This window comes from Pagrus pagrus (assembly GCF_965226575.1).
Source record: "Pagrus pagrus genome assembly, chromosome: 10".
Classification (NCBI taxonomy): domain Eukaryota; kingdom Metazoa; phylum Chordata; class Actinopteri; order Spariformes; family Sparidae; genus Pagrus; species Pagrus pagrus.
This window is the reverse complement of record NC_140194.1, coordinates 29530726-29555456: the sequence shown is the minus strand read 5'-3', so window position 1 is coordinate 29555456 and position 24731 is coordinate 29530726. Positions and strand designations below refer to the sequence as shown.

The window sequence follows — 24731 nt, the reverse complement described above, 5'->3', positions numbered from 1 at the left end:
AATCACTGGTAAATCTAAATTGTGGCAAGAAATGCTGTTATGCTACTGGTTTAACTTGAACTGTCTTTAGCAGATTTTGAGTATAGAAAGATGTGAGAAAAGGGTCACATACACAAATGATGTTTAATTCTAAGAAAACAACAGCACTGGATGACTCAGATGACCAGAGAGTCGGATGTTTAACAGCTGGAAGGGTTTGAGCTCGAATCTCCCTGTGCTTCAGAGAGCGCTGATTATTAGGTAACAGACTTGACACTTACTCAGATGTTATTTCAATCCCTGGCTGACAAACACAGACACACTGTGAGTAAAGCACTAGCTGCTGATCTGTTCCCATGGTAACACGGACCAATAGATCTCAGCTATTGACTGAGGATGAAGATCTCTGTAGACCTATTAAAGAAAACACCTACACACACACACACTCACACATATTCTGTGTGTGCCCGCAGACACAAATGCTCTCGCACATGTACACACACACCAGCTAGGAATCAGCCTCCAAAACATCTCTTTTTTTGTTATAAATGGAGATGCAGAATACAAAAATACATTGGGAACGTTTTCTCTACGAAGACCTGAAACAGCTGAATGCTTGAGTAACCAGGTAAGAGAGAAAAAGTCAAATCTCCCCAAGCCATACTGTGGAAAAGCTCGCTCTTAAGTGGCACAGCAGCATGATATAAAAGAGGATATGTTGAGAGTGAGTGGGCGATTTGCTCTGATTTAAACGGGTAGGCTGGGCAGATAAACTGTCTTTTTCCAAATACTTTGGCAATCTTCTCCATATTCTGTATTGCTGCTTTCATTGTCAAACCAGAGCCTCACAAGGAGACATGCGTTCAGTGCATTTGTGCTAATCATAGGGGCGCAGACATTACCCTCAAATGACACAGTGAGGAGCAGTGGCAGGAGGAGTCAGTATTTCATTATTTTCCAATTTGAGAGTTAATAAGAGAGATTGCTACGGTGGTACTGAGAGAGTGTTCTTCTGACTTTCAGACTCCCAGTGCGCAAGTTAAGCCAGTCAATCACTTAAATGCTTATCAAAATATGAAGCAAACCTGCAGAGCTGCCACTAAACCATTCAACAATTTAACCAGACTTATGATGTCAGTGTAAAACAGAAACGGGCCATTTGCTCAGCTTTTGTCCACATATTACTGTAAGAAAAATGAGGAGGATGATGTCAAAGGCTTTTTATTTTATAAAGTATTGTGGGACTGCTGGGTGGTTGTGCGCGGTGTGTTTAAGCATGATACATTGTTGTGTGGTGCCAAATTTTGTTTGCCTACGAAGGTATTATTTTGTTGTCCATGGAAGTAAATCATTTCAATAGAGCAGTCGCTTTCAGTTTATCCGTGACACTACAAGATCTTCAAATACCTCCCAATGAATAGATCTCAAGTGACATTTAGGGCCTAGTAGTAAGGAGAAGGGTATTATGGGGACCTGAGGGCCACTGCATTGCAAATTTGCCATCACAAATGGTAAACAGTCAAAGGTTTCGTTCAGGTCAGTTGAAATACAATTATTATCAAAGATGACATGAACCGTATTCACTCTGTGTGAAATGTGATGAAGCAGAGCAGAGCTTCAGCAGGAGCTGACTTATCCTCTTTGTATTTGTACATAGTGTACTTTAGAATGTAGAGTGACAGCTAACATACATACAGACTTATATTTTTCTTTTGGTTTGGTTTTTTTGGGTCATTATGATTGAGAAAAGCTGATAGATATTTTTTACTTTACTTCAGCCGCTTGATATTCATTTGTTATTGAAGAACTTGTCACAAACACAATCAGTTCAAACTTGAACCGTCCCAGATTTAACCAAGTCAAAACGGAATGCTAATGAAAAAACAGTGACGCCTGGAGGTTGTTGGAGTTCAGGTTTAAGCTGCCAGAGAGCTCAGTCAAGCACATTGCAGTTCTTTAAAAAAAAATGTGTCCCTTTAATTAAACATGTTTGTAGAGTTTAAATAATAATACATAATGACACAATAATGTCAAAGTAGGGATCAAAACTATATATATTCTGTTTTATTGTCAATATTATAAAGACCACAAACGTGTCTGTTTACTGAGGTTTAAAAATGTCTTGTCCTCTTTAAGAGCCTTAGTCAAAGCAGTATGACTCAAATATGTAAACGTCTTTGATGCTATTTTTGTGTTTTCCTTGGATGGCTGTGAGAAACGGAGATCATCAATTATTTATCCGTGCCGACTATGAAACGTCCCCTATGGATGTTGTTCGAGGTTGGCGACCTCGGGGCTCAATGCTTCATGAATGAATAAAAAGTTTCCTCCTGAATGCAAAGACACGGCCGCGGACAGTGTGTAGTGGCGGCGCGGAGCGGCGCGGCGGTCCACCGTGCGCTCCGGCTGCGTGTTTGGGGACGTGACATCGGTTAGGGCCTTTGTGCGACCACACCGATGTTTTACATGAATGACAACCATATTTAAAAGCAGTAAGAGCAATACATCGAATAACAAAAAAATATATAGGCCATAAAAACAACAACAAAGCCGTCAGAGATCACGAAAACACGCTCGGGACGCATCAAAATGACCCCCATATCTTGTACAACCCAGCTGTTGTTTTCAGCGGTTATCATTTACATCTAGGCTAACAGAGTCTGATGAAATCTTCCACACACGTATATTTTTCCTCAACTGCCTAATAAATAACTGCATTAATAATATAATATGAGGATATCAAGCCCTCTTGAGACTGAAATGGGAGTCAGAGTATTCAGCACATTGGTGTTTATGACTGGTTTGATAATAGGGAATAAAAGGACCACTCTTACAGGTTGAAAGACAAAACAGCATCAGTTTCTTACCGTCAGCGGCCAATGAGCTCTGCATCATCAGCATCAGCACCGCGCCGATGGTCACAATCCACCGGGCCAGCATCCCATCCAGTGCCCGCGTCCTCCTCCCGTTCCTCGGCGAACAGACGGCCACCATCCCCGCATTCATGATCCATGGCGCCGGAGAAGAAGAGCAGGAGGCTCCTTTATTCGGCCTATATACACCTCCAACCCGGGGGCCACTGGTGCCGCTGCTGGAGAGGGGCGCATGTTTGGGAGCCATTGGTCAACCAATTAATCCTGAATGGAAATCATCTAACGGCGCTGCTGTGGTGAAAGGCATCCGATCAACGTGTGCCCGGTGCGGACAAGCAGGGCTCCCCTCTCCATGAGCCGGCTGGAGGCTGTGGGGATCGATGAGAAGACAAAGAGATTTTTATTTTTCCTTCTCACTGTGTCTGTTTCTGTGTGTACGCGCGCTGTGAAGTCTGATGTCCCTACTGCGACCGCAGAGCGCTCTCCATCTCTGCTGGCAGCTGCATCAATACACTGAGACAGGACCGGAAACAAGCTTCTGCTGCCTTCAAAATAAACACGTTCAAGTTGTTTGAAGTGCATGGTGTGGTTAAAGAGGCACTTCACTGTCTGTCTAGTATAGGTAGCCTACAAATCAGCCTTTTCAACAAGTTGGCTCAGAGGCTGACAGATTTATAGGTCGGCCCATATTGGCCTGTCAGAACAGGTATCCATGTATGTTGTCTGAAAACTTATGTGCAGAAACTTTTTTTTGTTTTGACAGAACAAATGAAAAATAAGATGCTTAGGTAATTTAAAATGAGTAAATGACCAGCTAACTGCTTCAGTCCAGTGATGTAATTTTGGACAATAAAGTCGATTGTTTATTTGTAAGTTATCCTGCCTTCATTATGTAGCTATGTATCTTTCACACAAATGTTTGATAACCACATTTGAGGGATCATTGGAAAAAATATCTATACCAGAATACTGGCCAATATATCAATACTGGATTACTTTTTAGTCCCCAATGTCGGTATCGACATCAGCCCCAAAAATCCAGTATTGGTCAGGCTAGGAAATGGCTCTGGCATAGCTGGGAAGATCATGATGATGTCATTAGGATTGTCTGGGTTTGGAGACAACATATTTAAACGTTATCAAGCGGCCTTATGGATGTAATGTAGGAATCAGCATTTTCAGTGCACCCATATCTTAGTTTCTACTCATGTCATTTTACCCATTCTGTTTTAAATCTGGCTCTTCGGAGCACCTCAACTTTATGGAAGCACAATAACTGGAGTACTCGTTCAAGCATGATCAACAAAGATGATGGTGTATGTTTTCTGTGTGGAATATTCATGATCTAATCAGCTTACCCTCAGTGGTGCTGTCCCAAGGGAATTATTCTTAACACATCTGGATCTGATAATCTTTATGATTAAAGTAGGGCTACAATATAGATTAGCTTGTGGAATGCTGGGTGTATAGTAAGGTAAAAAGGGCACATGTGAGTTGGAGCACTAACAAGAAATGTTTGTACCCTGGCAGAAACCTTCCAACATAAATACCGTGACACTTGACTTTCTGGTGGCTTCTCACAAGAGCTCTATATGAAGCTAAAGCCTGTGAGGACAGTTACCTTTGGTCCAAGTTGTCTTTAGCACTGATTGTTAAAGGTGCACTGTGTAGTTTTGGGGAAGACACTTTAATCAAGAGAAAGATCTTCATTGACTGTTTTTTTATGCCTTAACAAACTAAATAATCAACCTGACCATAAAGGACATCACAATTTTGACCTTTACTTTTTTTATGTATCATTACCTCATTAGAATTGTAAACATATATATATTTCTATATATAGGCCTATTGTAAAATTCTGAGTTTGAATTCCTTACCAAAAACTACATTTTGCCACTTTAGATCATATATTTTTGTTCTGTAAATGACAATCTTTACTTTGTGGAAAGATAAATGGATAGCTTTCACTTTTAATAGGTAACATACCCAACTTCCGGTCTTGTTATGACTAACTGGCGGTTAGCTTGACGCACTTCCTAGCAGGTAGAGACAGCTTGCGTGTTTGGTGTAATTATGTTGAAAATGGCAGGAACAGGCTGGTCGTAACGCTCAAAGTAATTACTCCACCTCTAAAAAAAAAAAAAATTAAAAAAAAAACAGAGAAGGGAGATGAGACAACTCGCTTGAATCCGTGCTTCCTCTGTAATAAACCGTACATAAAGCCCGCTGCATCATTAAGGGACCAAGGCTCAAGACACGCAGTGACGCCAGCGCTGCTCTGCTGTAAGATTTGTTCCGGCACATCTGAGTCCAGCAGGAGACAGGCGGCCCCTGGTGGGAGCTCAGAGCACAGTCACACTGCCTGGACACCGTCACGAAAGTAGGATGACAACCATCCCCGGGGAGAAACACAAACAAATCATTGTTAGTCCTCTTCTTGTTGTGGCCTATTTACTGTAAAATAAAATAATGGTGTGATCATTATTTTGTGGCTGGGACACTCTCTGTAGGACCCTACATTCAAACACTGTGTTGTGTAATCACAATGCATTAGCCTTAAACTGCCTATGAGAAGTTATCTGACCAGCTTGTCTATAGCATCACAAAAAAGGTTAGCATACGACTAACCTTTGCCGACCTTAACAAAATGCAACAGACTAATTATAATAGGGACACACACGGACACGGACACACACACACACACACACACACACACACACACAAACAAACAATAATAGTAACAATAATAACAAGGCCCGGACAACAGGACCTGAGGCCCTGTCAGCAAAAAGCTAGCTAGAAGTTCTCCCTGGACAGTAGCCTAATCAGCTTTTATGACATTCACAACAACAGCCTGTAAAATAAATTGCTTGTTTAGTAGCCTACTTTGTCACAGACTATGCTTTTCATGGGAGACTGACAGCAATTGCTCACTGGAATGAAAATATTAAGGTTAATGTGTGATATTCAGGCCCTAGGTAAAGCAAATGTCTTACCAGCCTGTTGTTTATCTGTGTGGAGAACTTGATTGTGAGTTGACTGACGGCAGCAGAGACGTTGGTTTTGGCGCCACACGCTGTCCGCTCTCGTGCTGCAGGTGGAGCTAATGAGCCTGCATGAGATAATGCACCGCAGCTAGTCACATTAGCCTGTGAGTTACACCTGCAGATGTCTGCAGTGAAAAAAGTGTATTTAAGTGACATATCATGTCACTTAACCATGCATTCATACATTTTATTTCCTCCGTTTTCCGTGATAACAAGTTAATTTCATTTGTTTTCTCGAGATCTCGAGTTATTATCTCGAAATAAAGATAACGGGGTAATCTCGAGATAACGATATAATTAATTCGAGATCTCAACATAATGACTGTGATATGATAGGCCTGAGATTATGGAGACGCCCGGAACCTCGTAGCTGGTCAGCTATGTAGTTAACGACGACATTAGTCTCACTTGGATTGCGCCACCGATATAGCTGAAGCCTTGCTAACTGTCTTTTTAGATATACGCACACTAATGTGTATATTATCTGTAATAGCTATGCATAATGCTATTTCAGCCTGCGTCAGGCCTTGATTGAAAAGATATGTGACGCGGTGATCAATATGCTCCTGCTCCTCTGACATTGCTGCACTGAATGATGTTTCCTGCAATGATTTAATATACTACACTATCGTTTTGTTTTCTCAAGATCTCAAATTAATTATGTCGTTATCTTGGGAAAACAAAGTTTCGTTATCTCGAGAAAATTATCCCGTTATCTCGGGAAAACGGCAGTTGTTATTTCGAGATAATAACTCGAGATCTCGAGAAAACAAATGAAATTAAATCATTATCACGGGAAAATGGAGGAAATAAAATGTATGACTGCGTGGCGCTTTAGGGCTTCCGTACTTATTTGCCTATATTGTTAGATATATGTTACAGCAGCTCATAGCAGGTGTATTGGTATCAGCAGGTGGCCAACAAGTGACACGATATTGCATTAAAGACATTTAAAGGTGTACTATGTAGTTATGGGAAAGACATTCAAACTCAGAAGGGTAATATTTACAATATTGTTAAGGTAATAATACAAACTCAAAAATCTTTGTCATGAATATCTTTCCATCACTGAATAACCAAGTCCTAAGAGCGAGATCAGGCCCCCAGAACAGCGTTTGAAGCTAGAAAGGTGGCAACTTAAATGGGTCCTGCAAATGTGAACATATTACAGTATGAAATTGTGTTGTCCTTGAGGACAGTTTGTTTATTAAGTCATTCAAATCAATCAATGAAGATTTTTTTTTCTTTTCTGATGTTTAAATGTCCTTCCCTTTAACACCCTCAAATATCAAGGTCAGTATGAGCCAGAGATGTGGACTCTAGTCACTGTTCTGATGACTTACAGCTTAACTTGACAGAAAATACATGACTTGAGATTCAACTTGACTTTGATGTTTAAGACTTGTGTCTTGACTTGAGATAAGATGGCATGTTTTCATTTAAGTTTTCAGTTTAGTTTTTTTAAGTGTTTTATTTTTTTTGGTTTACCACTTTTGAAGCGATTGGTTATATGATTGAGAAGAATTAGGAAATAAATACGCTTTTATGAAATATTGATAAAATACAATTATTTTCCAAATTTTCAATGATTATATACTCTATAAGAACATAAGAATAAGAATTACATTTTTTCATAATTATAGTACAGATTAAATAAATCAGTCAATATAATCATTACTAGACAGGAACTAATACCTTGTCCTTTCTCCTTATTAACAGCAGAAACTGCAGGTGAGACTGCTGTATCCCAGGTGGGGAAAAAGTGACTTGACTTGCGACTTGTTTGAGACAAAGTCTTGAGTCACATATCTGCTATCAGCACACAAATAGAGCATCTGTAGCAAGCTTACACTCAAGAAAACAAATACTATAAATAATATGCAGACCTTTGTATTGTAGTAGCACCGTGTGCTTCTCTCGCATTTAATAGTGTTCAGTTCTGTTGTTTGTTTTTTAAGGCACATAACTGTAAATAAAACTATAGATTAAATATTAAACTGAAAACAAGGTTGGCAGTGCCTTTTCAAGCCAAGTTCTGCGTACAGCCCCAGCCTTTATAATTGTTATTGTAGTGCAGCCTGAGCAGTGAACCCCAAGGCAAAGCAGTCTTGCATTGCTCACTGGGCAACTCAGACATGTACCTAACATTATTAGCATCTCAGATCTTCTCTTCTCTGGACTTCGCCGGCTTGGCAGTAAGAGGACAAAGTTCAAAGAGATTTGAGTACGAAAAACAACCCGAAACAATAAAAGTGAGGGGACAAATGTACAATTTTGAAAAGCAATCTCTTTTAGAAATTACACCATTGACCAGTAGAACCAAAGAGGTTTTCTATGTTAATATATTACTGTACTTTCCACAAAAAGAATGTGGCAGCTTCATTTAGGGAAATAGCTACATGGACAGAAACCTTGGTGATCAATGTGTAAATATTATTGAAATAAAATTATTGACATTTAAATATACAAACATACATAACGTCTGTTAACCTCTGCCATTACTACCACATGGCAGCGGCAATCAAGAAAGTATCATCAAGAAAGACAACAGTGACTGAAGCAAAAGATCTTTTTTAATTCAAAGTGAATCTTGACATAGTACACCATCAATTCATAATTTGACACTCACCAATAAGAGTCACCAAGAAGGAACCCGCTTTTTGTGACAAAGTACATAAGGCTTGGTCACATTGAAACTCACTGAGAACTAGAGGGGGGAAAATTAAACGACCGCAAACTGGTAAGACACACATTATTACATCCAAACAATAATCATTTTCCCAGTCCTCATATTGTTGTATATTGCACAGTGCAGTTGCTACATGTCAAACTAGTGTAGCATTTAAGAAAAATCAAAACATAAAATCATAAAGCCACACAGATCTACACATATTTAGAACAGTAACAGTTTCAATTTAGCAATCATGTCTACATATTTGTGTCTAAATACAATAAATGTCAACCAGATAATTAGATAGTTGTGGTACAAAATCTACCTCAAAAGGTGTCTTAGGAGTCAAATGTCGCACTTTTTATTTTTCAGCCCAGTACCCAAATGAGATGCCCAGACCCATGTTTGTTGAGCTGGTAATCGTCATGTGAGGTCCCAGTAAAAGCAGGCTGACAGGGACTAGAAAAATATTTTCTGACAGCAGATTACAGCCTACCCTGTTAAGAATTGATGAATGTAGACTGGACCCCAATCCTTGTTTATTGCCATATCCCAAAAAATGATTCCCGTTTATTTTTTAGAGAACAGTAAGCTGAATTTCCCCCTAATGATTTACATTTATTTAACAGTCATCAGGCCTGCTTTGTTACTTAAGGCTGCTGGGCTCCATGTGCTTTTTGAGCTTTGGATCTGGGACTGTGATCTACTGGTGACTTTAAGAATGTCAGCGTAAAGGCCCCAGGGAGGCAGGATTATCTATCCCAAGCCCTCAATCCAAAGTGGAGGCGGGATCACAGCGTGGGACATGTGTTCATCTCATCACAGGTGCTGAGCTGACATAAAGTACATAGACGTATGGGAATAGAGGAGAGATGCCACACCACAGGGTGAAAAAAAATGCACATTTTCCTCAAAGTAGAGATTACTGTTCCGTGACACACACCTATCAGTTATAATTCTAGGCTGCACTCCAAGCCAAACAGTGCAGCCTCTTGTTTGTCTAAGGATCATCAACACAGTAGCATATTAGACGAGTACACAAAATACACCAACCATTACAAGCAACAAAGCAAAACCATTACAATGTAATACATTACGTAAATGAGTACGGCAGCGTACTGCTGCCACCATGACAAATTTTTTTTTACTTAAAATGAGAAACGTTAATAGTTTTTCCCAAGATCCTTTTCATGTTCTAACAAGATATTTTTCATGTTACTATGACAGATTTTCTCCTTATTACTAGATGCCAAATTACTTAAATCGTTTCTTGTAGGATCTTGGAAAAACAAGAATAGTTTCTCATGACAAGACACTGAACAAATATCTTTGTCACAGTGGCAGCAGTATGCTTTTGAAGATAAGGATGGGACAGCTTTGGACCTAAACTTTGAGTATGACTGATGGATAAAGCATTTGGAAAAAAAACCCTGACTGAAACACATAACTACCTATGGTAATAGCTGCATACAGGAACTATCAACAACCCAATCACAAAATTAGAGGAAACTCTGTGTAGCCATCAGAAATGCAACAAATAACTCATTTGCAAACCAAAAACCGTCTCGATTTCCACAAATACATTCAAGGTGTGAGAATAAAGCTTTGCATTTGTGTATATTGAGGCCCTATGTTCTTGAGTACTGCACGGTGTTCTTGGTGAGCGCAATAAAACATTCCCTGACTTGTACTTTTCTTAGGATTCTGTAAAAAAAGATTGCTTTCAGACCTCATTTTAGTCTAACAAACAAAGAACTTTGGGGTTTTGTGATGTGAAAATAGGAGTTGATCCCCTTGTAAGGAACTAGTCTACAAATTTTTCCGACTGCTTTGATATCAATGCAAGACGTCATCTGTCAGCCACATGTTTGAAGAAAGGCACTAGTTGTACAGTACGAAGAGCTGCGAATACAGTCCATGACAGAAAAAAAAGCCACATCATCAGAAGAAAACGATAATACATCAACGACACACCGGTTACAGAATCCAAGAGTGAACCCAGCCTACGTTTGAAATACTGATGCTAAATGCACACGCACATAAACAAACACACACACACCAAAAAGCAACAAAATTTAAAAGAAAAGAAACTCATAACTTCCATTACAGCAGTTTACAATCACTTCAAAACAAACAAAGCCAATATACAGAGGCACTAGCATATAGGAATAGCATTCAATATATTTTAAAATAAAACCCACTTCTATTGTATCTAGTCGTCGTGAAAACTACAATACAAAAGAAAGAATGCAGGCTAGAATCAGATTAATCCTCTAAATTCACAGCTACGAAGTGGCAGATAATCAGTACATAGCAGCTTATTATCTATACATTCCAAATACAATTTGCCAAACATAGCTCAGAAAAATAAAACCTCAACCTCATTTTTAAAATAGAGATCTCACAATATATTCCAATGTTGATAACTGCAACAGTATGCTGGAGGTGAAAGGAGAAATAGTATCGACCATGCTTCAGAAATGATTAATAAACAGTCTTTGGTGCTGATTGGAGTAAAATACCAGCTGATATGACAGGTAAAGACGCAGCTCTACTACACACTGGAAATCAAACAAAACCAAGAAAATCAAGGCTATGCATCCACCCTGAAGGAATGTATCAAAACTGAGAAACAGGCTTCAATACATGAACAAAAGGTAATCGTCACACACGAATATTTGAAACAATTATTGATACACCTCTAACACTCATAGCCCAGCAATGATACTGTAGGTTGATAGGTTATTTCAAACACTGAGAAGCATTTAGAAGTAAAAACACAACAATTTTTTTTTAGTCTATGCCACTCCCAAAAACTAAAACATAAATGCATTAATGCAGGTCTAGCCTAAATGCAAAACGATAAAAACACAGCAACCCAGAGGCTATCTAGATTGTATTGCAGTTACAGTAAACAGTGACAATACTGTTATGAATTAAGTACTATAGTGAATAGAAATCGATTATCAAAATATCAAATCACTCTTTATGTACATAAAAAGCTCATTCAGTCAAAGCCCTAAATGTGCAGCCTGTAGCTAAAGTAAATCCATTCTCTGAGTTAGAAAGCAAACTGAGTCCAACAATATTAAAACATAACCACAAGCATTATCCTCATATCCATCCAATAAGCCCGTTGTATTCAGAGTCTGAAAGTTAAGTGCTGCAAGCCCATTTAAATTTACAATCTATTAGCTCCTGAAGTAACGTCATATACTCTGGTTTTAAGGCACTAGGAGACGGCAGCAGTAAAGACTGCCTCTAACAAAGACAGGAGCGTTCAATCCTGGTTAATACAGACTGGGATGGCTTAAGAAACAGATCTGATCGGCTAGTACATGCTACAAGGCAACAAAGATAAAGGGAAGGGGAGGCTGAACGCCCTGACAGCAACACCAACAAAAATGATTTCCAGCCCCTAATTAGATCATTCTCTGAACACTACTCAAACAACAAATGACGGGAGGTAATGTGCACAGGACACATTCTTAATTAAAATTTCCTTATCGTCCTCATTTGTGAATTCATTCACTCTTGTGATGCACGCTTGTAAAGCTTTGCAGTTTGAATCAATCATCATTTCCTCTGTTGGCTGATGTGATTTTGCAAGGGAGGTCCCTCAGATCTCATGTTGCTCTGACAACCAAACACCATCAATGACTTTTGACCTGAACCTCCAGATTACAGAGGCTGTGTGTCGCCAGAAAACATTATCTTCAGCATTGTTACTTTTCGTTCTCAATCCCCTATGATGCATCGTTATCCATCCTCCTCTTTTTAACCACAATGTCATCTTCTTCTTCTCCATCACAAGTGTCCGTTATGTGCTCTGCTGCTAGCTCTACCTGCCCAGGTCGCAGCCCCACTCCATTTCCCGTTGCCTTTCCTCACCAGAAGGTACTGCTGCGGCCCCGACCTGCTCCTCAGATATAAGAGAACTGGGGGTGGTGGCTGAGCTTGGTGGGGCTCAGAGGGAAGCCTGTGTATGCTGCGGGAGAGGCCATGTAAGGATGAGGAGGGGGAAAGGGAGGCTTGAACTGGTGGGGGTGGGGGGCATAGCCAGGCTGGGGATGTGGGTGAATGGTTGGGGAGGGGAGGAGCCTGTGTGGGTGGGGAGCGGGGTGTCCAGGGTGGTGGGGGTGGGTGCTGATGCCCAGGGTCACCTGGTGAACTATAGCGCCTCCTTGGGGGTGGGAGAGACTGTAGCTGTGCTGGAGGAGAGGGGGAGGAGGGCGAGAGGGCAGGATGGGGTGAGGGTGGGGAGCAGCGGTGAGGGGGCCACTGGGTGGGTAGGACAGCAGGGTGTGTGTGTGCGGGGCGGCCGAAGTGTGCGTGGGGCTGCTGTGCTGCAGGTGTGTGAAGGCGTGTGTGTGGACAGTAGGGGGGATGTAGGCGTGCGGTCGCAGAGGCCCATAGTTGCCGTTCCACTCTTTGTTGCTGTGGTTTGAACCGTATGGCTGCACCTGCAAGACAGAATGAAGGAGCACAACGACAATCTGTGAACACACAGGTCCTACACAGTCTGATAAAGTATTGGTTTGACATACAGGTGAAACTCGAATTACTTTATTTCAGTAATTCGACTTAAAACGTGAAACTAATATATTATAAGACTATAATGTGCTTTGATACAGCACTTTGAGAACATCCAACTTCTTTTGCAATGACCTTTTGAGGCTTTCCCTCCTTGTGGAGGGTGTCAATGATGGTTTTCTGCACTGTCAGGTCAGCAGTCTTCCCCATGATTGTGAATTCTACTGAACCAGACTGAGAGACCATTTAAAGGCTCAGGAACCCTTTGCAGGTGTTTTGGTTTAATTGTAATTTTCTGAGATTTTGATTTTGGGGTTTTCATAAGCTGTAAGCCATAGTCATCAAAATTATAACAAATAAAGGCTTGAAATATCTCACTTTGCATGTAATGAGTCTATGTAATATATTAGTTTCACCTTTTAAGTTAAATTACTGAAATAAATGAACTTTTGCACGATACTCACATTTTTAGAGTTTCACCTGTACGCTTATTCACTTTCTTGCTAAGAGTAAGAGTTAGGTTTCTTTACCTCTGTGTGACAGTAAACTGACTAGCTTTGGGTTGTGGAGAAAACAAAACATTTGAGGACATCATCCTGGGCTTTGGGAAACACTGATCGACGTTTTTCACCATTTTCTCATTTTAAAGACCAAACAACTAAAAGATTAATTGACAGTGAAAAGTTAGATGCTGCCTTAAATATCCCACCTATTAATATTCGTTAATATATTATGAAGCAGTTAGCTCCAGCATAATCCCTCATCTAATATAAAGAGAAAAGAGAAGACCTGAACTGACCTGTCCAAAGCCCAGAGGGTGCTGCTGCCCGTTCACCTGCTGCTGTCGGGACAGGGGGGGCACGGATTGGAGGAGGGGGACGGAGGAGTGAGTACTGTGTTGTCCTATGAGGCTGCAGCGCCCTTTGGACCGGGACCAAGACTCTGAGACTGGAACAGAGAGAAGACAGAATTGAGTCAGGCAAGGACGAATATACTGTAAAAATACATGGCAGGCTTAGTCCACATGACCTGCAAGAGTAAAGACAGTGAAACAGACCAATGACTTCAAACACAAACAGCATGCATACCAGAGAGGAAAAAGATTCAGATATGAAAGACAAACATTCCAAGTCAAAACTCTAATCGAGGTTTTAAATCTGAGAATGTTTGTCTCTACCAAGGATTGACAGTTAATTAACATACTTTAAAATTCAAGATGTTCCGTAGCTATGGTTATTAATACGCTGTTTAAGCAAAAGTATGTTTAAATTAAGTCAAGCCCAAGAAAGTTTAATTGCCTTAATAAGGCCAATGTATAGCACTTCACAATGCCAAATATTTGTTGAAGTTAAATGTTTGTATGCTTGTGGTGACCTCTAGGAACTATTGCAAAATCACACTGAAATGGTGGGAGTCTCTGTCTACCGGTCCTTTGATTATCTCAACAACCGTTAATCCAAATGACTTCACACTTGGTGGATATATTAGGAGGGCCACGAAGTGCAGTGTCAAGTGAAATGTTGTTTGGATGAGCAGTTCTTGAGAAAGCTGCAAGAAGCAATATTTTTAACCAAGTCATGCGTCTCTTTCAAACAGTAACATTCAGAAATCACACTACCGCACTAATGATTTCAAAATTGGACAAGCACAGAATACTCATGTGTGTGCAGAGTGGCTTTACAAGGTAAAAAAAAAGTGCCTTAGAGGAAGACTCAAGAGAAGCATATGATGTGGCTGGTCCTAGTTGGTCCCAAAAGTCTGAGCACTGTTCCCAAAACAAAATATGAGTAGATAGCGGAGAAATACAAAAGTGAATTTGAAGAAAAGAAGCCAAATTGTTCTCCTTAGTGCTGATGAAGGACAACAAATGCAGCAGCACCAAACTGCAGTCAAATTGAACATTTCTGATAGGGCTGTGTATTACACAGGGCACACTTCAACAAACAAAATTTGCATTCAAAGCAAAAGCAGGAAAGGCTGAAGGGAAAACAACATCCTAACACCAGCACATCAAGCTAATCTTTATGAGACACAGCAGCACCTCCAACCGAACAAGAGCAGTCTTCTTAGTTTGAGTGCAGTCACAGGAAAACTGAAATGTAAACTTTATCCAAGAGTTTATTCCATAGAGTGGTTGCAACAGAAGTTATTAATTAACAAGGTAAATGCAACACTAGATAAACCCAACAAATAAAGTGATGGACATCATTCACTCATTCTACGAGATGTCCAAACAGAAATACCACTAAATAGTAGGGATGTAATGATACCAAAAACTCACATTACAATATCATCACGATATATAGTCCATTGCCTTTTATCACAATATTAAAAAAAGAAGAAGAAAGATGACCTTTAATAATCAATGTGATGTGTACGGCATTTATTATTTGTTTTTACTTTGACCAAAGGTCCTTCTGCTTTTCTTGCGTTCTATAGTAAAACAAAAGTAGCCAACCATGACCTACGCATGTGTAAAAAGTAGCCATGAATTGTTTTTGGCAATGAATGATTGAACTATGCAAAACAATACAGCAGCCAGCTGCCAGTAGCAATCCCTCCCTCTGGTTGTACAGCAGAACTACCAAGACACCCAGGGGGGTGGTGACACGGGCAGACAGCTGAGAGCACGCTGTTGGCCGTGGGTCCCACCGATCTCCCTCCCTCTTGTTTCCAGCAGACTACCAAAGCCACGAAAATCTCTGTCAGCGTAAATGACACGTTGTTATTTCCTAACTGTATGTTCAGGGGTTGTCTGTATGTGTTAATGGGTTGACGTTGTGTTTTTCTCAGGGTTGTCTTGAAAAAATAAACAGCCAGCGGCGGAGCTGATGCAGATGTAGTTTCCCCGCTGCTAAACACACCACCGGGGTGTCACAGCTGCAGCGTCTTTGGGCTCATTAGGTGAAGCAGATATGCTGGGTGGCAGAGCAGCCGGTCTGCTTTCTCCACCTAACAAACCTAGAGACACTCTTGCAGTGAAAAGCAGCTCTGGAGAACGAGTGAAGAGGTCTGTGTGAAGAGGTCGGAGTTACTACAGCTCAAATATCGCCGAAAACAGACATTACAAGAGCTACTGTGCGAGTTAAAAGTTTGAGTGAGGCATAGGGAATGCAACCAACAAAGCCAACCAATCAGAGACAGAGTAGGGCAGATCTTAAGCCGTTTTTCCATAACATCTGCTGTCCTGGCTCTACTCGGCCGGGGTTTTGCTTTTCCATGACAACTGGGCTACCTGCTTGAATGTGTGTCTTAAAACAATGACACACTTGTCCTGATCCCAGCAGTACTATCGAATAATCATCGCTAACAAAGTGGCTCCACTAATTCAGTTACAAACATGTTTCATTTACTATAACTTCTTCACAATAAAAGCCCCCCGTTATTTAGTAATTTAAAGGCTTTAATTATGAATGCAGCATTACAGGAAACGTTGCGTTTTTTACCAGCAGTAACTAAACATGGCTCCTGAATGATGTTTGAAAGTACAAACAGGACCTGAGAGAAAGATTTAGTTAGAAATGAAAAAAGTACTTAAAAAAGTCTTTCTCTCAGGTTTCCTGTACAGACACGAGTTGAGTATCAATTTTAGGGGGGACAGGTGCTTGTTACGGGTTGGCTGCAATCGTGAGACGTCACCGCAGCCAACTTAGAGGCGGGGCGGCCGTGGTTTGGCCCTACTCCGGAACAGGTCCATCGCCGGCTCAACTCGGTGCAGTAAAACTGGTGATGGAAAAGCAAATCAGCGCGGCTCGGTTTGACTCAGTGCAGCAAAAGTGCTAGTGGAAAAATGGCATTAGTAGAACGAGTCAGTATGATTGCGCCCTCTGCTGTTCAAACATAACAATACAACAGATAATAGAAAGCATTCATACAGATTTCCCTGATGATTTACAAGTAAACTAGCCACTTGATAGGTTGGTAGATACTGTCACAGTCCCACGACTGTATTGCAGCAATTTTTTTAATCGCAAAATTCAGTATATCATTACAGCCCTACTAAATAGTGCATTAAGCATCCCACTGCTTCTAGGTTAAAGTCGGTGTGGAAGAGGTGTTATAGGAGGACAGTGACCCTACAAAACAAAAGAAATGACCTGCTTCAGATTAAATGTAAGTTAATGGTGTAGAGGAATGATCATTTTTCAGTTTATGGTCAGAGTAACTGTAATTTCTGCAGCTAACAAAGAATCAACAAATGTGTCTTTTACTTTTAACAGGTGGGACTTCCCCATAAAACACAGCACCATAAAACATATGATAAAATCCATTCAGCTGAGGAAAGAGAAAGAAACAGACTTGTTGGCACTCAGAAAAGGCACCTGAGGAGCAAAGTTGATCCTTCGACTCTGATCTGCATCAGTTTTAAACTCACATCACCATTAATAAAAATTACCATATGGGTAGAACAGAATGGTGAAACTGATCTCAGATCAGTGCCTGAGGGCAACTTTTGCTACGAGGCGAGAACCAGCAGAGAAAACATGGGGGTCTGACTCAATACCAAATAAAATGCATCCACTTTTTCCTCCACTTCTAGAGGAAAACAGACAGACTTCTGTTCAGAAAATATATTAGCTGTACTCCAGTTGAAGTAAACTCTCTCTCTTCTAATGTAAAACATTCTGGATCACTGATGGAGGCATAACTTGGTGTTGTCAAACAAGGAGGGATTTGTTTTAGATACTTAAGCTGCAGTTAAGATTTTCTTTTGAAGGGCTGTTGAGAGTTACTTAAGGGATTAAAATGGAAAAAAAACAAGCAAAAGTGACTGCTCAGATGAGCAGAGCTTCCATCATTTTACTCTTTCTGCACAGCATCCAAATTAATAAAATGTGTTTTGCCTTGGGATATCTGGTTCACTGAAGCGTACAAAGATGTTTGAATTTCAAATAAATGATGCACACACGTACATATTTAAAGTGTAAAAGGTGAGGAATGAACACAACACCTCTGCAATTATCCCAAAAATGTTCTCTTTCTTCCTTAGAAACTTTCCCTACAGAAAACTGCTGGTTAGAGGGGGTGAAGCCATAAAGGAAGCCTGAGGGTAATGTTAGCATTGCCTCCTATGGATGCATCTCTGAGGTATTGGTACAATGTGGCCAGTTCTCCGCTGGTGTCTCTTGATCACCTGTTAAAGCCTCTATGACCCACTAGGGGGTGGTAAGCCCCAACTGCTTCCATTTGACCTGCAACGCAGACACCGCCAAAGCACAGGTGACAGACCACATCACAGGTGGCAAGAGGACTCATTTGGGAAAAAAAAAAAACTTTTCAGGGTGTTAGTATACAAATTATGTTTTAATGAGAGCATCAGTGACTCTTAGCTTGTAATAGAAACAAAAATGGTTAGGACCTACCACTCTCCTTTTCTTCTCACCCATTATTTGTATAAATCCGTTATACAGTACATTAGCATACAAACAGAAATATTTGTTCCCTATTGGAAAGGTAAACATTTGCACTGACCCGTTCTCAGGACACGCTCCTCTGCCCCTTGAGTGTTGTTGTTCTGCACTCTCATTGGTGGAACCACCATTGTCCTGACGCCACGGGGACTCCTGCCCTGCACTGCAGGGGAAGGCATTGGCGCTATCATGGCAGCCAAAGGTGGGCGGTTGTTGTGGTTATTGTTGTCAAGGTACCGGTAGGTACTGTTGTCACGTGGGGAGGTGGATGTGTCGGATGCTGGGGAGCCTTCCACTGTGTCACAGCCACTCTCATGGCCGTCGTCCTCAGACATGCTGAATATATTAAGATGAGTTTATTTCTTTGTGGAACATTACTTTGTTAGTTATTTGGACATAAGAACACACATCCACTGACAACTACCTGTTAGGTCTCTTGCACGGTGAGACAGAGGGGCTGGACTGGAGTGAGTTGGAGGCAAAAGAACTGGTGCTAAGGCTGCTGTCGGGGCTGCTGAGGGAACACACTCTCTCCATAGACACACTGGTGTTTCTGCAAGCCTCACACACGCACTCCTCTTTACACCTACAGACAGAGAAATGCAGGTTAGCATTACTGTAGCTCAAATCAAGTTTAAATCATTTGTTAGTAGAATGGATTAGGGACAAGCGAGTACACCGTTGTCTGTATTTATTCAACAAACTAAATTATCTGTATCCGTACTCAGAATAGGCAGACCCACCAGAAGTTGTTAATTAGAGCCTGAAATTGACATGTGTTGATCAGAAGTTGCTATATTTATTATTTATTAGAAAACTATTTATAGAACAGCTTCAGAATTGAGCTTCTGGTCATTGTTTTTGATCACAAGAGCTACCAAATGTGGCTTTTACTTCATCACAGGTATGGAAACTGACACATTTTAATCAGTACCGGATACTCATATCAGCCAAGTACTCATACGACCCTAATATGGATCATATGCAAGTTTTAGATCTACAATCAGTATTCCATATTTTGCTTAAAGCAGACACCGTTAAAGGCTCATTCAGCTGCTGAAAACCAACAGGTATTCTGAATTTCTACAGCAGGTGATGGTCACTATTCTCTGTTCAGCATTAGTGAGCTCTTCCCTATGTCTTTAGGAGATTTGAACACATTGACTTTGATAATTCGATTTACATTATATGTTACTCACTCGTTCAGACGACATCTCTGAGGGTGTTCATCACCCCCCTCATCCTCTCCGTCAGTCAGTTCACTGTGGATGCTGATCACACTGGGAGCAGGGCTTGGTGTGTCGCCCATAAGAACTGCCACATCTCGCTGTTGCTGACCTGACCGGTCCAGCTGGCTGTTTGGTACCACCTCTTTAAAGTAGCTCACTTCCTCCTCTACGTCATCTACCTCTTCTCCAGTGTTGTGAACTTCTGGTTGCCTGGTTTCCACCAGAGGCACCTCCCTCTGTGGCGGCTCCCTTTGTGCCGCTGCCTGGTCAACAACATCAGCCATCTTGGGGGTCCGACATGCTGATATGTGGATGTTGTTGAGGTGTGACAAGTTCCTTTGAACAGGACAGTTGATATGTTAGATATAAATAATGGCAGAGCAGTTCAACTTCAAAGGCATGACTTGGAAGCAGGAACTCACCTGTTGTGACTGTATCTGTTCCTTTTATTGGCTGGCTGTGGCCACACAACATGAGCTATGCCAATGTTGATTGGCTGATGGGCGGAGAGGGCTGACATCTGATTAGTCAGGAGAGGCTGTTGCATCACTGAACTGTAGGGACGCACTTTCCTGTTAAAAGGTAACATTAGAAAAAACTAAATGGAGGTGCAAGAGAATCGAAATGCATCATGGTACCTTGGCTAAAAATAAGTGACAGGAATAGATAACATGCCGTAAAACATGTTATACACATTTTTAAGTCCTAAACATGTTGTTAGAATCCTTGTCCTTGTCCACATGGACAAGAAATTGTATTTATCCTGCAGGATTCTGGATATGTTGACATTATATTTAAAAAAAATTGTGTCACAACAGAAAGCTTACAGTAACCAAGTTACTTTATTGCATGTTGAATGCAACACACATCTTTTTAGTAGTCTTTAAAGCAGGGAATTTCCCCGACTAAGTTTGGGTGACTCAGAGTAGAGTGACTCACCCCCAGTCACCGATCCTTTGTGGTCCGGCTGTGGCATCATTGGTAAGGGAGGATGGGGGTGGTGGAGGGGGGTGAGAGGGAGGGGGACCCACTGGAGTCATCTGCTGCCAGGCTGCTGGTACGAGGAGCTGCTGCCCACGGCTAGACCAGGCCTGCTACAGGGATAAAGCAGAGAAATTTGGGATGTTATACAACCATCTCTTGATCCCCATTGCTATGATCAGTTTCAACTCCCCAGGACCTAGGACTGATGTCGAGGTTTAGGGCTTTGCCTTTGGCACTTTCAGCCAAGGCTGTGTGTAAACCATGACGTGCAGACTTGGATTTTTAATACCAGTTTAAACGTGCAATGTTTTACTGAGCTGCGCCCAAGATGGGTAAAAAGACACCCAACCCGCCTCCAAAACAGTTTCTGTTAAAGACACACCTTCAAGCAGGTAGCCCTGCTGTAATAAAGACGCAAATTCTTGACATGCTGGGTTGACGTACATTGTCAAACTGAGTGAAGCCAGGCCAACACATGTATATGAATAAGGGCTTGTTATGATGGGGCCTCGAGAAAAGTCTATTCCAAAGACACACCCATGGAGAATCCGTATTTGACTTTGAGTTTGTTGTGTCTTACCTGAGCAATTACACCAGGCCTCACTGGCAAGGGCTGTATGGGAGGCGCCTGAGTTACCATGGGAACAGAATACCCTGCTGGTTGGTTAAGGTTTCCTTTTAGAAAAAAAAGGATATAACATCATTTGTTATATCATCATCAACGTCATTTATGCACTTCAAAAAAGCTTGGTTAAGCTATGAAGTCACTCATTAACATTTTACTAAAAAATTGTTACAGAATCACCATAAGCACTGTGCAGTCTACATACCTTGCATGGTGGGAGGACAAAGAAGAAGGGCAGGTGGGAACGAGTCACTGCAACCAAACTGACCATTCCCAGTTGCTAGAGCTATCCCAGGATGCAACACTGAGGGAGCTGACTGGGTTATAGTCTGCATCAGAAAAGAACACAAGGAGTAGGTGGCAGAGAAAAGAATATAGAGGAGAAAGGAAACATGTGAAAAGTATAGTGTTGAGGTGGTTTTAAAGGAAATTAAGTGAGTGACAAAGAAGAGAAACAAAATGGAAGTACACACGGCAAGAAGATTAGCAATAACTCCTCACAATGATTGACAGAGTCACATGTGACAGACACATAAAGACCAATATTCTGAGATGATCTGTCATAGCACCTTCTCCCCTGAAGAGGGCAACATTAGGTCAACAGTACAGACACATTCCACAGAAATATTACATAACCAAGGATTGGTCATATTTATATGTGCTTATTTATGTTCTGTCTGGAAAGAATGGGGTGTCATCAAGAGACACTGTGTGGAGGTGTAATTTTAAACTGAAAAAATCTGCCCACTGCCATGTGGAGCGAAGTTGACTTAACTGGCATTGTTAGTGATTTAAAAACAACTCACGGTGGTATATGTGAATCAAGATCTATGTCAGATTGGTTTAAAAGATTACTGAAGCAATGAAAATATAGTAAGGAGGGAAAACATGCCCTGATCCAGTAAGACAGAAAATCTGCTGGTAGGAAACACACACATTGCTCTCACCTGAGTGTGGACTGGTATGTTGCTGTAGCCCAGAGGGAGGCCAGAGGAGGCAGTGGGGGCTACAGGAGGTCTTGAGAAATGAATGGTGTTCTGATTCAGAGCGTCAAAAACTGCATTGGTGGGCCGACTGTGGCACATGTCCATGATGCGGAAAGATGACTGCACACTGGAGGGGGTCAGAGGCGATACAAGGGTGAGAAGGAATGTCTCATGACTCGAGTTCATAGATATTCAACAATACAGCATGCCATCTCTTTGTACACTGGTAGTTACTACAGAGAAGAAAAACAAAACGGAAGACAAGCCAACACATTTTGTATGAATGGCAGTTGTAGCAGCCTTACTGGTTACTGTGTGGGTAGTCCAGCAGATGAGTCATAGTGAGGAAGGGGTGATTGAGGACACTGGAGGGAACAGTCCTTTCCTCAGCAGTGATCAGCAGCATGCTCTTTAGCAGAGACACAAACTCCCTCCTGTCAGCCTTTTCTGCTTGCATGTCACTGTTATCAGGACTCAGCACCAGGTTCACCTGATAGATAGAGGTAGAGGAGCACACGCACACACAGAGGAAACACCGAATATTACAACCACACAGTTAATTAAGAAACCGGTCAGCTGATTTCACTGTTTTACAGCCACACAACCAGATAACAATGCTGTGTGTCCAAACATGAACCTGAAGCTGTCTGTTATCTCTTACACCTGCTATGTTGGATTACTTCAGCATGCTTTGAAGTTGCACAAAGTCATTTGTGTTGGTTGGACTCACGTGTGCTATGTCTTCCAGACAGCTGAAGATGTACTTTCTGGCCTCTTTGGATTTAAGTCCCGTCTCTTTCTCATGCTCCTCTGTCGTCTGGAGGAACAGAAATATCAAGTTAATAAAAACCGACAGTATGTAGATGCAGTGTGTTAACAATTTTGTATAAACATGTTTTTGCCACCGCAACGAAGGCTCGCCTTTACTTGTTCACACTGAAACAAGCATTTCATACAGCATGCTGGAGCTGCTGAACAAAAAGAGGCGTGATGGCACACCTCTTGATGTTGACATCCGTGTGTTTTTTTTTTTTTGTGTATTTTGCCCAGTTTCCACCTGTTAATCTAAACATGCATCGGCCGACTGTTTATAATCATATGGATGCTGTTATAATGTGTTGTGATTGAGATCCTGACCCACCATATGTACCAGTTAGAAATAATCTCAGTCAGTGCCCACTTTTGTTGTGGAGAATTAACAGGATGATCTGATTGTTGGCTCAATGTCATCAGGCATTTAGTCTGCCAGTTCAAGAACAATGCAAGCTACTGGGAAGCTGCGTCAGCGTCTGGTTCAGGCAACCAAGAACTTGAACAGTTCCTCTCTCTACTCGCTAGCCTGGAACGTTGGGCTGGTGTCGGTTGGGAGGGCTCACAGTCGCTGTGTTTTTTTTACAATACAAGTTGCCAGAGACAGTAACTACAACAACACAATAGTGGAAGGCGAAAGACATGGTTTTTGCTCTGAATTGCGTCACATAATCACCGCCATTCAACTGTGGGAGTCGCCTGGCTCGCGCTACCGAGAAGAGATTCTGTTTTTCGGGCAGAAGTGTGACAAAGAGTCGATAGGACAGACAGGATGACAGACACTTTTCCACGTATGAATGCTGTATATTTTTCCTCATACAAGTTGCAAAAGACACTACCAGTTACCACATTACTGTTGTTTGGTCTTGTAACGTTGCTTTGTGGGACAGTTTTCTCTTATTTGATGAGTAAAGGATCTGTTTAGTTGTCAGACTCCAACTTCATCAGAACGACACACCCCTGTTCTGAGCTGCCGGCTTTTCCATTCACACAGGTGCAGTCTCACACCTGCTGCGGCTCTGATACCAACTCCGAAGGCGGATCAGAGCCGGAGCGTGCATCTGTAACTTTCACACAGACTGCGAGGCGGAGTACAGGTGCATGATTCCTATATTGAAAGGGCAGTGTGAATGGGGCTTATGTGTTTAATTCGACCACCGGATTCATCGTGTTTAAATAATAAGGAATGAAAGGTCAAAGTATTAGATGAAATATGCACAAGCAGTGGGAACAAACCATGTAAATCTACATGGTCTAATTGTTTGGCTGTTGGGTTTTGCTGAGAAGTACATGGACAGATAAATATTAGGCTCACATTCATTTCAAATTATTTAGAGTCAGCTCAGGTAGTCTAAACACAGTTTCACATTTCCTAGAGCTTTCCTCAGGGTGTGCTGGCTTTGTCCTGTTTTGAAAAGCTTATGCAGTCCTTTCCTATAGAGAAAGTACTGCCACTTCATGCTTTCCCACACTGCAAAGATATTCTCTTGAATTTCCAGTCTCACCTTCCCACTTAATTTGTTTACATTTGCCCACCAGCACAAGAAACACGGGATGTATGTTTGACTGAAGGGTGTGTACTT

At 41.4% G+C, this 24731-nt stretch overlaps 2 protein-coding genes across 7 annotated transcripts in view; both read right to left on the bottom strand.

Moving 5' to 3' along the window:
- The window catches only part of kiaa1549la (KIAA1549-like a), a 114196-nt gene extending 109262 nt beyond the window's left edge, over positions 1-4934 (bottom strand). For 5 of the 6 annotated variants that reach the window (XM_084364241.1, XM_084364243.1, XM_084364244.1 and 2 more), the window contains exon 1: positions 2847-3350. In XM_084364241.1, the coding sequence (XP_084220367.1) occupies positions 2847-3099 (253 nt within the window). In that variant the 5' untranslated portion in view covers positions 3100-3350. Of the gene's footprint in view, positions 1-2846; positions 3351-4838 lie in introns of those variants that run through there. The other variant, XM_084364242.1, reaches the window with a different exon arrangement.
- A 3520-nt stretch (positions 4935-8454) lies between these two features.
- hipk3a (homeodomain interacting protein kinase 3a) overlaps positions 8455-24731 on the bottom strand; it is a 33354-nt gene continuing 17077 nt past the window's right edge. The window contains exons 7-18 of the mRNA XM_084364656.1: positions 23069-23155; positions 22644-22828; positions 22300-22465; positions 21558-21681; positions 21308-21402; positions 20683-20837; positions 20166-20315; positions 19714-20079; positions 18939-19100; positions 18576-18850; positions 13903-14051; positions 8455-13033 (exon numbers count right to left, since the gene is read on the bottom strand). Coding sequence (XP_084220782.1) covers positions 12494-13033; positions 13903-14051; positions 18576-18850; positions 18939-19100; positions 19714-20079; positions 20166-20315; positions 20683-20837; positions 21308-21402; positions 21558-21681; positions 22300-22465; positions 22644-22828; positions 23069-23155 — 2454 coding nt within the window. The 3' untranslated portion in view covers positions 8455-12493. The remainder of the gene's footprint in view (positions 13034-13902; positions 14052-18575; positions 18851-18938; positions 19101-19713; positions 20080-20165; positions 20316-20682; positions 20838-21307; positions 21403-21557; positions 21682-22299; positions 22466-22643; positions 22829-23068; positions 23156-24731) is intronic.